Here is a 13,560-nt window from a genome sequence, read left to right as displayed (position 1 = left end):
ATGGAACATTACTAATTTATTTGAAGAGTGTGAGTCCATTTCAAAGTGCTCCACTTGAAATATGATTTTTCTTTCTGATGTTTTGCAAAATTGATCATACTTGAGTGTCCTTGTTGGTTATAATCAATGATTGAAATCACTTAGTTGTGCTATACACAGCTGAGTCGTGCGTGTGTTGAAAAATGACCTGTCTTTTCAAATTGATGATGACTGTGAGGAAAATAATTGCATTTAAGCACCCCTAAATATAAATGTCCCAGTTCGGATGTCCTTCGGATTGCTCGTGCGCCGTTTGTATTCGTGTGTGTCATCAATCCTCCCTGCTTGAACAGACAAAATACCAACGCCTGAAGCACTCCTGTATGTAAAATTAGATGGCTTGTCTGTAATCCTTTTAACAAGGCAAGCAACAGCTCCGTGTCTGAGACACAGATGAGGTACTGACAGTTTGTTCTCCTCACTCCTCCAGTACAGTACGTAGCTGCCAACCAGCATAAATTGGAATTGCTTTCTTTGCCACATCACAGCTTTTCACCAGTAGCCACCGCTTGTTTCACACTTGACTACTGAAGTGAAATTTGTGGCCGAGTTGACCTATGCAACGCTACAGTGGCAATCTTTCCTCTGTTGTAGTTATAAGATAAGAAAGATGTTCTCTTGCCGTATCACATTACTATTGAATGACTGAGCTGTGCTTCCATCCGGAAATTGGAGATTTAGTTCAAAATGATGTTTTCAGCTGTCATGGTGCAGAATAATGCAGTAGAATGAAATTAATTCTTCTTTCACATTCAAACATTGTCTTTCTTTTTAAATAAACCCGTTAGATGACTGTTCCTTACGCATTGTGCAACTTCTTTTTCTTTTCCTTTCGGCTTTTCCCCTCAGGGGTCGCCACAGCGAATCAATGTCCTCCATCTATCCCGATTTTGTGCATCCTCTTCTCTCACACCAGCTACCTTCATGTCCTCTTTGACCACATCCATAAACCTCCTCTTCGGTCTTCCTCTCGGTCTCCTGCCTGGCAGTTCAAGGCTCAGCATCCTTCTCCCGATATAGTCGCTCTCTCTCCTTTGGACATGTCCAAACCATCTCAGTCTGGCCTCTCTGACGTTCTCCCCAAAGCCTGTAATATGAGTTGTCCCTCTAATGTACTCATTCCTGATCCTATCCAACCTGGTCACTCCCAAAGAAAACCTCAACATCTTCAGCTCTGCTACCTCCAGCTCTGCTTCCTGTCTTTTCTTCAGTGGCACTGTCTCCAGTCCAAACATCATGGCTGGTCTGACAACGGTTTTATACACTTTTCCTTTCATCCTAGCTGAAACCCTTCTATCACACATCACACCTGACATTTTTCTCCAGGCGCTCCAGCCTGCCTGGACACGCTTCTTCACCTCTTTTCCACACTCTCCATTGCTCTGGACAGTTGACCCCAAGTACTTAAAATCCTCCACCTTCTTTATCTCTTCCCCCTGTAGCATCACGCTTGCACTTGGATCCCTCTCATTCACACACATATATTCCGTCTTGCTGCGATTGATCTTCATTCCTCTCCTTTCCAGGGCATATCTCCACATCTCTAGTTTCTCCGCCACCTGTTCCCTGTTCTCGCTGCAGATCACAATGTCATCTGCAAACATCATGGTCCAAGGAGATTCTTGTCTAACATCGTAGGTCAGCCTGCCCATCACCATAGCAAACAAGAAGGGGCTCAGGGCTGACCCCTGGTGGAGTCCCACCTCCACCTTGAATTCCTCAGTCACACCGACAGCGCACCTCACAACTGTCTTACAGTCATGATACATGTCTTGCACCGCTCTGACATACTTTTCCGTCACTCCAGACTTCCTCATGCAATGCCACAGCTCTTCTCTGGGCACCCTGTCATACGCTTTCTCCAGATCTACAAAGACACAATGCAATTCCTTCTGACCTTCTCTGTACTTCTCTATCAGCATTCTTAAAGCAAACACTGCATCTGTCGTACTCTTTTTTGGCATAAAGCCATACTGCTGCTCACAAATGTTCACTTCTGCTCTTAGTCTAGCTTCAACTACTCTTTCCCAGAGTTTCATTGTATGGCTCATCAACTTTATTCCTCTGTAATTAGTACAACTCTGCACATCTCCTTTGTTCTTAAAAATGGGCACGAGTACACTTCGGCTCCATTCTTCAGGCATCTAAGATCTTGTTGAATAACCCAGTCAGGAACACCACCGCCACCTCTCCAAGACACTTCCATACCTCGATTGGTAAATCATCAGGCCCGAGTGCCTTTCCCCCCTTCATCCTCTTCAGCGCCCTCCTCACTTCATCCTTGCTAATGCTTGCTACGTCTTGGTCCATAACAGTCACGTCTTCTACTCTTTGTTCCTTCTCATTTTCCTCATTCATCAATTCTTCAAAGTACTCTTTCCATCTTGCCATCACACTACTGGCACCTGTTAATACATTGCCATCGCTATCCTTAATTACCCGAACCTGCTGCAGGTCCTTACCATCGTTGTCTCTCTGTCTCGCCAGCCTGTAAAGATCAGTCTCACCTTCCTTGCTGTCCAGCCGCGCACACGAGTCATCATAGGCCTCTTGTTTGGCCTTTGCCACCTTTAGTTTAACCGTGCGCTGCATCTCCTTGTACTGCTGTCTACTCTCGTCCGTCCTCTCAGTGTCCCACTTCTTCTTTGCTGACCTCTTTCTCTGTATACACTCCTGCACCTCCCCATTCCACCACCAAGTCTCCTTATCTACCTTTCTTCCACTCGATACACCAAGTACTTTCCGACCCGTGTTTCTGATTATGTTCGCTGTAGTTTGCCAGTCATCTGGAAGGACCTCTTGCCCACCCAGTGCTTGTCTTACCTCCTTCCTAAATATCATGCAACACTCTTCCTTTTTCAACATCCACCATTTTGTCCTCACTTCAGCCTTTGGTTTCTTCATCTTCCTCACTGCCAGCGTCATCCTACACACCACCAACCTATGCTGTCTGGCTACACTCTCACCATCCACTACTTTGCAGTCACTGATTTCCTTTAGATGTTGCCGTTGACACAAAATGTAGTCTACCTGTGTACTTCTGACTCCACTCTTATAGGTCACCCTATGTTCCTGTCTCTTCTGAAAGAAAGTATTCACAATAGCTCTTAGCAAAGTCCATTCTCTTAGCAAAGTCAACCACCATCTGTCCTTCAGCAGTCCAAACCTGCCCATCACCTCCTCATCATATTTGTTTCCTGCACAACATGTCCATTGAAGTCTCCACCAATTACAACCCTCTCACTTCTCGGGATGTTCTGTATGACTTTATCAAAGTCCAACCAAAATTTCTCCTTCTACGCCAGCTTGCATCCTACTTGTGGGGCATACCCACAAACAACATTGAACATCACACCTTCAATTTCTAGCTTCAGATTCACCATTCTATCTGATACTCTTTTTACTTCTAAGACATTCCTAACAAACTCCTCTTTTAAGATAACCCCAACTCCATTTCTCCTTCTGTCTTCACCATGATAGAACAACTTAAACCCTGACCCTAAGCTTCTAGCCTTGCTCCCTTTCCACCTGGTCTCCTGGACACACAGTATATCTACCTTCCTTCTCTGCTTCATGTTAACCAGCTCTCTACCTTTACCTGTCATTGTTCCTACATTCAAAGTTCCTACTCTTAGTTGTCTACTCTTGGCGTTCCATTTCTCTCTTTTCCTCCGGGCACACCTCCCTCCTCTCCTTCTTCGACTAACAGTAGTCCATTTTCCACTAGCACCCTGAAGGTCAACAGTACCAATGGCGGCCGTTGTTAACCCGGGCCTCCACCGTAAAGGGTCGGCCTTGAGCTGCCCCTGCTCCACAACAAACCCTAGGAAGGACAGAGAGCGGACATGGAACTCGCACTTCTCTGCCTTCACATAGAGCCGGTTTTGCAGGAGCCGCGCCAGGACCCGTCGGACGTGTTGCCGGTGCTCCTCTGCGGAACGAGAAAAAATGAGAATATCGTCAAGATAAACAAAAACAAAAACATTGAGGAAGTCCCTGAGCACATCATTGATTAAATTCTGGAAGACGGCGGGCGCGTTCATGAGTCCGAACGGCATCACCATATACTCAAAATGTCCTAATGGTGTTTTAAATGCGGTTTTCCATTCATCCCCCTCCCGGATGCGGACCAAATGGTACGCACTGCGGAGGTCTAATTTGGAAAAAATGGTAGCTGATTGAAGGGGCGTGAAGGCTGAGTCCATGAGGGGGAGGGGGTATTTGTTCCGGATGGTGATGTCGTTCAGACTCCGGTAGTCGACACACGGACGCAGGGTTCCGTCCTTCTTGTCAATAAAGAAGAACCCTGCGCCCAGCGGAGACCGTGACGGCCGGATGAGTCCCGCCGCGAGGGAGGAGTCTATGTAAGTGCTCAGGGCTTCCCGTTCCGGTTGTGAGATGTGGAAAAGTCTGGAGTCCGGTAATGGAGCCCCCGGCTGCAAGTCTATAGCACAGTCATACAGTCGGTGAGGCGGCAGGGATTGGGCGTGGTCTTTGCTGAACACCTCCCACAGGTCGTGGTAGCAATGTGGCACGCCCTTGAGGCAGATGGCCTCGGGCGGGCCACCGCGGGAGGGGTCTCGCCCTGCCGTAGCTGACCGCAGGCAGTTGGCGTAGCAATAGGGGCTCCAGCCCTGAATGGTGGGCCCCTCCCAGGAGATGGACGGGTCGTGGGTATTGAGCCAGGGGAGACCCAATACCAACGGCGCATTCCGGGATGGCATAACTAAAAATTGGCGGTGTTCGACGTGATTCCCCGCTACTCGGAGTTTTAGCGGGGCAGTGAGGTGGGTGACTCGGGTAACAGTCTGCCGTCCAGGTCGACAATCTCCTTTGGGGGGTGGAGATCGATCAGCTGGCAGCCCAACGAGTCCGCCAGCTGGGGATCAATGATGCACCCGTCGGCCCCCGAGTCCACTAGGGCCCGCACGGTTTGGGAGCTGGACGGGCCGATTAATTCACTGTCCAGCTCCAACCGCGTAACGGGGGTCGTGGATTTGCCCTCCAGAGGTCGCTGTGGTCGCCGTTTCGACGGGGACTTGCGTGGACCTGAGGTCTTCGGTTGGGGGCCTTGGGTGCGACGAGCCCCGGGGATAGTGCGGTCGTTCCCCCCCCCCCCTATGATCATGGGTTCGGGGGATTCCTCCAGGCGCCGCACACGCTCGCTGCCGGGTGTGGTAGACCTGGACCGGCTTCGGGGCTCGTCGAGCCGCCGGCCGCGCTGCTCCCTCTGTCGCTCCCGAAGACGGTGATCCAGGCCGATGACTATGGCGACCAGGTCGTCGAAGGTGGTGCCAGCGTCGCGGGTAGCCAACTCGTCCTTGAGATCGGCGTTCAATCCGCGACGAAACACCCCCCTCAGCGCTCGGTCGCCGTAGCCGCTGCCAGCGGCCCGGATGCGGAAGTCGACGGAGTATTCCGCGGCTGAACGGGCCACTTGGACGCAGTCCAGTAGTCTCCCCTCAGCTTCGGACTCCGTCACCGGATGATGGAAAACCCGGCGTAACTCGGCGACGAAGTCCGGGTACGAGGTGCGCAGCTCCGGTCGGGACTCTCGGATGGCCATCACCCATTTCTCGGCTTCTCCCGTGAGCAGGCTGGTGATGAAGGCTACCTTCGCCTCATCGCTAACGCAGGCGTATGGATGTTGATCAAACACGAGCGTGCATTGCATTAAAAACTGAGCGCAGCGCCCGGTTTCGCCTGCGTAGCGTGAGGGGAGCGGTAGTTGAAGAGCGTGCCTACTCACGGGCGGGGAAGACTTGTTTGTGAGGGCGGAAATGCGTGCCTCAGCCGCCTCGAAGCGTTGAGCCAGCATGGTGGTAATTTGGCTGACTTCCGCGATGGCACGGGCCAGCTGGCTCGAACGCTCCGCTTGCACGGTCAGGGCGGCGAGGAATCTGTCTTCGCCGGCGGGATCCATGGGTGGTCGGAGTATTATGTCACAGCACTCGAGGCTTGAGGGCAGGGCTCGAGTGACGAAAGGAAAGCGGGGAGGTTGGATCCAAAATACACGGCGAGACAGATACTCGTGAACGAAAAGTCTTTACTGAGGCACGCATGCAAAAATAACAGCAGGGAGAGGTAAGTGAGAGATCGGTGACGGCAGACCTGACGGCATGGAAGTAGTAATGGTGGCTTTCAGAATACTCCGACAAAGACGGTATTGCGCGATCGGTAAATATAGTCAGAAGGCACAATCAAGGGAATGACAACCAGCTGTGGGAACCCAGGTGCGTGATGATGGGAGGGGCCGTCTCCATGGAGCAGCGGAGGAGGTGACAGGAGGGGCGGAGCGCGCCCCGGGCGGCGACGAGATGTGACACACCGATCCGGTATGGGATTCATAGGTTTGATTCGCATATTTGTTTTGGCAAAAATTTTTACGTTGGATGCCCTTCCTAACACAACCCTCTGTATTTATCCAATTAGACACTGGCTTGTGCCCCCTTGTGGCTACATTCCTTACGCATTGTGCAACATATGTTATATATACATATTGTATGATGCGTTTAAATACATTTTCATAATACCGTACACCATATATTTTGTGGAGATTTTTTTGTGAGATTTAGTTCAAAAGTATGCTTTTAATTCTCATGGTACAGTATATGATGTAGTAGAATGAAATTCATTCTTCTTGATTATATCTCAAAGTAGAACATATCGCTTTGATGTAATGGCATCTTAAAATCATACAACAGTTTCAGATTCAATATTGTCTTTCTTTTTAAATAAACCAGTTAGATGACTGTTCCATGTGCATTGTGCAACATATGTTATATATACATACTATATGATGCATTTCAATAGATTTTCATAATACTGTACACCATATATTTTGTGGGTGGTAGTCATAATAAAAACAAATATGAACCACAAGTCCTATAAATTATAAAAGGTTCAAATGGACTGCTCGTCGGATTACTGCAAAATGGTGAAAAATGGGAAGGGATGGAGCTTAAAAATGTGAGCCCTCTCCTCAGCTATTTTATGAACAAGAAAAAATGCATTTTGGCATATTTTTCCAGCCAACTGTTTACAAGTCACTAAACAGTGCATCATTAGTTCAAGATAGCTCACAGCATCCAACATTTTGTAGACCTTCTGTGGAAAGACCCTTGGGTTGTGACTTAGAACGTTTCACAAGATCACCAAGATAAAAAAAAACTTGATTTGGGATATGCCATACGCCTCTTGAATGGCCTTGGAACACCTTTAGAAACCCATTGGAATCGCTGAATGAAGTGGCTGAGGAGAGAGAGAAGTCTGGACATTATTTTTTAGGCTGATCCTAATGAAAACCGATCCCATATAAGGGTATGAAAATCATTTGATAATTTGGGTCAAACCATTTGGGTTCGTTTCCATTTCTTCAGACTTGTGTCCTCTTTCTCTTCAGAGATACTTTACTGCGTAGCCTCATGAAAGCTTAATTATCGAGTTCATTCTCAGCTAAGCACGAAAATATCTATATATTAGATTTCTGAGAGTCAGTTTAGAACAATGTTAGCAATACATTCACATGAGTCAGAGATTTCTTATGTACCATGCAGTATTTTTTCTGGATTTGCCAGACAGTGGCGAGGACAACATGGGAAATTGATAGCTACTGTTCAGCCGCGTTATTTCTTCTCTGGGGTTCTTTTTATCTCAATATTGACAGTCGGTGACGATCATAAGAGTCAAACAGTCCAGTTGCCTTTAAGACAATTTACGGCCTTTTTCTTGACTGTCCACATCTGCTCGTATACTTTTTTTCTGAAATCCTCAAGGGGCCAGATTAGTATCAGTTAAAATTGTATTTTATATCAATTACAATTTTAGATTACCCAAGAGAAAAGAGGCAACACTTTCATTAGTGAGTAGAATGTGGAGCCTCCGCCAAGTGAACAATTCAATAATTTGCTCTTGTATTTGCTGAGATACATAATGAAAATACAATTTCAAAAAAACCCACTCCGTTGTTTTTTCGGACCACATCAAGAATACAGTATATTTGATGTTATGTACTTTTCATGAACTACCGATATTCAAAAGGACATTGAGTGTGACTAAAGACAGAAACTTTAGAAACTGGAAAGTGTAATTTGATGGTCATCCCCTTGGATCATCCTGTAAAAGATAACAATGAACTCACACAAGAGAAATTGATGTCAACGGGTCAACGGCTTTGTGACTACTGTATGTTATATTGTTGTAAATTGTGTGAACATTCTCTGCTTGGTGTTGCTAATACTGACTACCTTTTTCACATTTTCCTCACAGGTGTTGCCAGCCATTCTTCAGAAACATTGCTGTATCTTTCCAAACGGGAATGCAGGTAAAAACATCCCAAAACACACCCTCTCTTCAAAGCACATTAGTTCTGGTGATGCGACAATAAGAACAATTTCATGTGTTGTCCTGGGTCGGGCTGGACAATTAATTGAAATGTAATTGTTATTTCTATTTTGGCTTTTCACAAACTTTTAAAGAAAGATAACAAATGTGCTGCTGCTGTGTGCTCGGAAGCCGTGTTATGTTGCCCTCAATACATCAAATTGCTTGCGCTGCGAGCGTGTTACTCTGCCCTTTCGAAGTGTGGATAAACTCTTTAATGATGCCCCAGTTGATTTATTGGAAAACTGAACAAACAACAAAAATAATTACACACATTGGATATTGAAAACTTTGGTAAAAACTTATCTCAAGTGCAATTGCTAAAGTAAATCTAAAATACATTGAGATGCTCATGATTTATGGTAGTGGTAATCTTTCAAATAATGATTAGTCACATACAAACGCTGTATGAACGCATGCAGGCAGTATGACAGTTCTCAGAAGCAGATAGTTTTCCTTATTTTTGAAAAAAAAAATGTTATTTTAATCGAGCCCAGTCACAACTTGCTTTTACTACTCTTATCTCGTTTTTTGTAATCCATGGAGGAAGGATGGGGACCATTTACGTTTGAACTGGTTCAATTCCAATTCCTGGGTGATACTGGTACTCAGTGGCGCCCGTGGATTTCATCGCAAGGCTTTCAGTCGTGGCACGTCTGAATCAATCCAGACTGAAAACAGTGTGGTGTGATACTACAAGTTCACCAGAGGGTACCATTAGCCAGGAAATAACTGACTGATACGTCCATCTTTTCTTGAAAAGTCCATCTTGAAAAAGACTTTAACAGTAAATCTCCAACCAAATCAATTTCTTCTCCTCCTTCAGCTATTGTGGATTGACAAAACTGCTATTAAATTAACACAATATTTGTGCTTATTCAGCTCGCTACCCATACAGTATGCTAGCTCTGGCCAGTATGCTCTTTTCCCTCGCGGCTTGTGATCAGAGCAGTTTTCACAAACTATGATTGACGAGTGACTGCGAAAACGCTGACGTTGACCAGCGCCTTCAAGAAAGCATTGGTACCCCTTTTTGGTTGCCAACTCAGAATGTGGTTAGAGCAACAGTTTGATCGACACATGTGATGCGACAGGTCCCGCAGAACTGATTGTGAAGGTGTACAGGTAGATTTCTGACCCTGGTAACAAATGATGGCTGAAATGTGATTGGTGAAATCCTTAAATACGAAAACACACATCTGGAAGCGGCGCAACGGGAAAAGTAATGAAAGGAAGCTGAAAGACAATTTGGAATTATTTAATAAGAATTAATTATAAGAAAAATATAATTAATATCAGTCCGTGATGTATATATTTTTAGGCCAGCAGGGAAGTCTTTGCGGGCCTTGATGGTCCGCCACTGCTGGAACTCAACTGAACCGATTTTTTTTTTATTTTTTTTTAAGTGTGTGTGTGTGTGTGTTTGAGGATTGAATCGTAAATTATATCATAATAAAGTGTTTGATTTCTATTTTTTCCAAAATGAAAATAAAAATCAAATAATACCACTCATCTTCATGGGCATCCTGACGCCTATCCCATCTGTCTTGGGGCAGCAGGTGGGGTACACCCTGAACTCGTTCCCAGCCCATCGACAAGACACATTTTGATAAACAGCCATTTAGACAGTTCAGAGGAAACCACAATAGCTGTACATGCAAACCCCACACAGGACGGCCGGGACCCGGATTCGAACCCGGACCACTGTGAAATGATTGTGCTTACCAGTGCCACCAGCAAAACACCCAAGTGAATAAAAAAACAAATGATACAAATATGATTGAGTAAAAAGAAATGCATTTCTTTTTTGACAAATACAAACAACATATCAAGAAATACAAAATAGTTGTTAGTAATTTAATGATCGTCATGGGCTTATTCACGTTGTTACAGGTCTGTAGAATTTGCTGATAAAAGTGACAAAAAAGGAGATATACTCAGGTACTTGACTGCAGTCCTAATAATATCGGCCTATTTCTCAACTCTATTGTAGTGTGATGGCATGCAGCTCTTCCTTCCGATAAACGAAACCCCTCTTTTGTTGCTGATATGCAACACTATTCGTTGGTTTGTTCCTTTCCTTGAGAGTTTTGAAAGGCGCTTGAAAATGAAATTTATTATTATTATTATTATTATTATTATTATTATTATTATTATTATTATTATTATTATTATTATTATTATTATTATTATTAATTGTGGCCCTATTCTCAACACAGCAACATCTGGCTTTTGTTTGGCAGAATTCCTGTACTGATGTTTTGTACCTTGGAGCTATGGTGTACGCACGTAGCATTTTCTGACGTGACACGACGACCGCCGAATAGGTTAAAACATTAACCCTTTCAGTGACAGCGGTTTCAACAATGGCCATTTTATCATGTCAGATTACAGGCTGCAATGACATGCGATGGAAAATGTTATAAATAACTGAAGGGCAGCAGAAGAAATTACACCCCTTTTATAGAATGAACATGAAAAACAATATATCAGAAGAGGATCAGTAAGATGAGAAGAGTCTTGAAAGTCAATTGTTGAAAAAATACCGTTGTTGCTGCTGAGTTAGTTGATAAACCCGTCTTTTGCAGGCTATTCAATTGAATCAAAGGCGCCCTCTCCTGGGCAGTTTTCAAACGCTTATACAAACATTTGCTTGACACCCGTATTTCTGATCTATTTGTCATGTTCATAAACTTGTGCAAAAAATGGTGGTGATTCGTCTTATCATCATCGAACATGCTCTGTTATGAGTGTGTTCCTCCACTTAAATTTACCCTCTGCTCTGGTGAGCACTCAGCACTTCTAGACATGCAATTCAGACAGGTTAGACATGAATTAGTGCTTTAGTATTTTTTCATTCTTTCACCACTTGTCAGTGCTGAATATCTGGTCAACTCCCTGACCATAGCAATTTTCTTGCTTTTTATTTTGCATTTCCTCCAATATTAACTTTTCAAGGTTGCTATACTGAGTGAATCTCTCTCTCTCTCTCTCTCTCTCTCTCTCTCTCTCTCTCTCTCTCTCTCTCTCTCTCTCTCTCTCTCTCTCTCTCTCTCTCTCTCTCTCTCTCTCTCTCTCTCTCTCTCTCTCTCTCTCTCTCTCTCTCTCTCTCTCTCTCTCTCTCTCTCTCTCTCTTCTCTCTCTCTTTCCCCCTTCTTTCTTTCTTTCTTTCTTTCTTTCTTTCTTTCTATACTGAGTGAATCTCTCTCTTTCTCTCTCTCTCTCTCTCTCTCTCTCTCTCTCTCTCTCTCTCTCTCTCTCTCTCTCTCTCTCTCTCTCTCTCTCTCTCTCTCTCGTTATATTACAGCATTTTATAATGATCGACCAATGCGCAACTGCCATTTCGAATTGAAAATTTGTAATGGTTGATCTTTTTGCGGGGGGAGGTGGATTGTTTTTGAAATTTTGCAACAGTCATAAAATTATAAAAGAATTCAGAATCAGAATCAATAAACCTTTATTCATCCCTCAACGGGGAAATTTGCAGTCCACAGGGGCAATTTGAAAGGGAATGGGGTGGAGGAATTGCTGGATATGCCAAATGGGGAAAGCTGACATGTTATGCGTGACAGTATGTAGAGGACCCCCAAAACGCAAGGAGACCAGAGAAACAGGCTGGGGCCAACAAAATAGATTCACAAAAACACATTCAGTAGTACACTGGGAAAACTAACTGAAGTAGACAAACATTATAGAAAACCATCGCAACAAAAACCTATACCAGAAACAAAACATAACAGGCACACACAGCCACACACAATGAGCCAAACATGACTAATAGAATCCGGGAAACTGAATATAAGCAAAATGACGAGACAATGACAAACACCTGGACAAGACACAAAATGTTGAGAGATCTGATTGGCTAAACACAAGGGACCCGCAAGATGAAAATAGGTGCAGACAAAAATGGCACAAAGGAACAAAACCGAATGTAAGAAACAAACATAAAATACATACAATACATTTATATTGCGCTTTTGTTAAGGCAATTCTCAACACAAAGACAATTTATCATCGTTTTGTTCTCTTAAAGTTTTATTTTCCCTGACTTCCGTTTTTATACGTCTGGTAAATGACTTCACATCCTGTCGGTCTTTCCAAAAGCTCTCCCAAACAGCTCTCACTCTCTCTTCTCGCCCACCATCCACGCAGGGCTGCATTGGTACAGCTTATGTGCTGTCCCAAAGATTAAAGAATCTTTTTGTTCTTACTTTTGATTCCTGCGTCATTAATTAATGGCCCTAAGCAGCTTTAACAACAGCTGATGCTGTAACAAAGTGCTTACCATGGACAGCTATAATATACAATAAATAAATCAGTGACAAAGATAGTAGAAAGCACCATGGAGTAAAACCAAGATCAAGTTGGAATCATGCTGAGTTAAATGCCAAACAGTACAAGTGAGGTTTGAGTCGGGTTTCAAAGATGGGCAAGTTGTTTGTCAAGTTTAAAGTCACTGTCCAGTTTACGACCTAAGTATAAGACTGTTGACTTCAAATAAGGAGCCAGGGGGCCCAACTCCACGGGATGAGATGTACATGGGTACATATACATGGGCGATGTATACATAACAGAAGCTTGTGCATAAGATCTAGTATACTCCAATGAACATGGAGAACATAAGGATTTATGTGAATTTTCTGGATAAAACTCAGTTCAAATGGCCACTGATAATTCCCCTAACCTCTCGATTACCACAGGACCTGCATCAGTTCAGAAGTTCCTCTCCCAGACTTTGTCTTCTTTATCAATGCTTTGCATGTTCTGTCTCCGTTTGCTCATCTCACTCTGTAAATTTGACTGACACAAGATTGAATCAGCAGCCTCTCTCCCAGCTTCTGTAATTAGTGGTCACTTTTATGTCTCACTGTGTTCGACCTCAGTAATAATAATTCCTGAATGAAGTTCTTATTGTGTTATAATGTTCTGAACCTCAGATGAACTCATAAATGACATCCTTATCCGTCTTTATAAATAGTCAGAATCAGAAGCATCTTTCTTGACCAAATATGTAAAAACACACAAGTAATTTGTCTCCATTAGTTGCAGAAACACTAGTATTGCAGAATAAATAACAGTAACAAAGAGAAAAGTATGTAAGATAAAGTACTTTATGTAACGTAAAAGGGTGCCATT

General features: G+C 44.1%; 1 protein-coding gene across 6 annotated transcripts in view; it reads left to right on the top strand.

Annotated features, from left to right (window-relative positions):
* Nucleotides 1–13,560, top strand: part of dlgap2a (DLG associated protein 2a) — a 184,771-nt gene that overhangs the window by 3,713 nt on the left and 167,498 nt on the right. For all 6 annotated transcript variants that reach the window (XM_089003726.1, XM_089003723.1, XM_089003721.1 and 3 more), the window contains one exon: nucleotides 8,308–8,362. In XM_089003726.1, the coding sequence (XP_088859852.1) occupies nucleotides 8,308–8,362 (55 nt within the window). The remainder of the gene's footprint in view (nucleotides 1–8,307; nucleotides 8,363–13,560) is intronic.

Source organism: Hippocampus bargibanti, linkage group LG09, assembly GCF_051943395.1.
Source record: "Hippocampus bargibanti isolate YZ-2025 linkage group LG09, ASM5194339v1, whole genome shotgun sequence".
NCBI classification, from domain to species: domain Eukaryota; kingdom Metazoa; phylum Chordata; class Actinopteri; order Syngnathiformes; family Syngnathidae; genus Hippocampus; species Hippocampus bargibanti.
The sequence above is the reverse complement of the archived record's forward strand: the minus strand, read 5'-3'. Positions and strand labels throughout refer to the sequence as shown.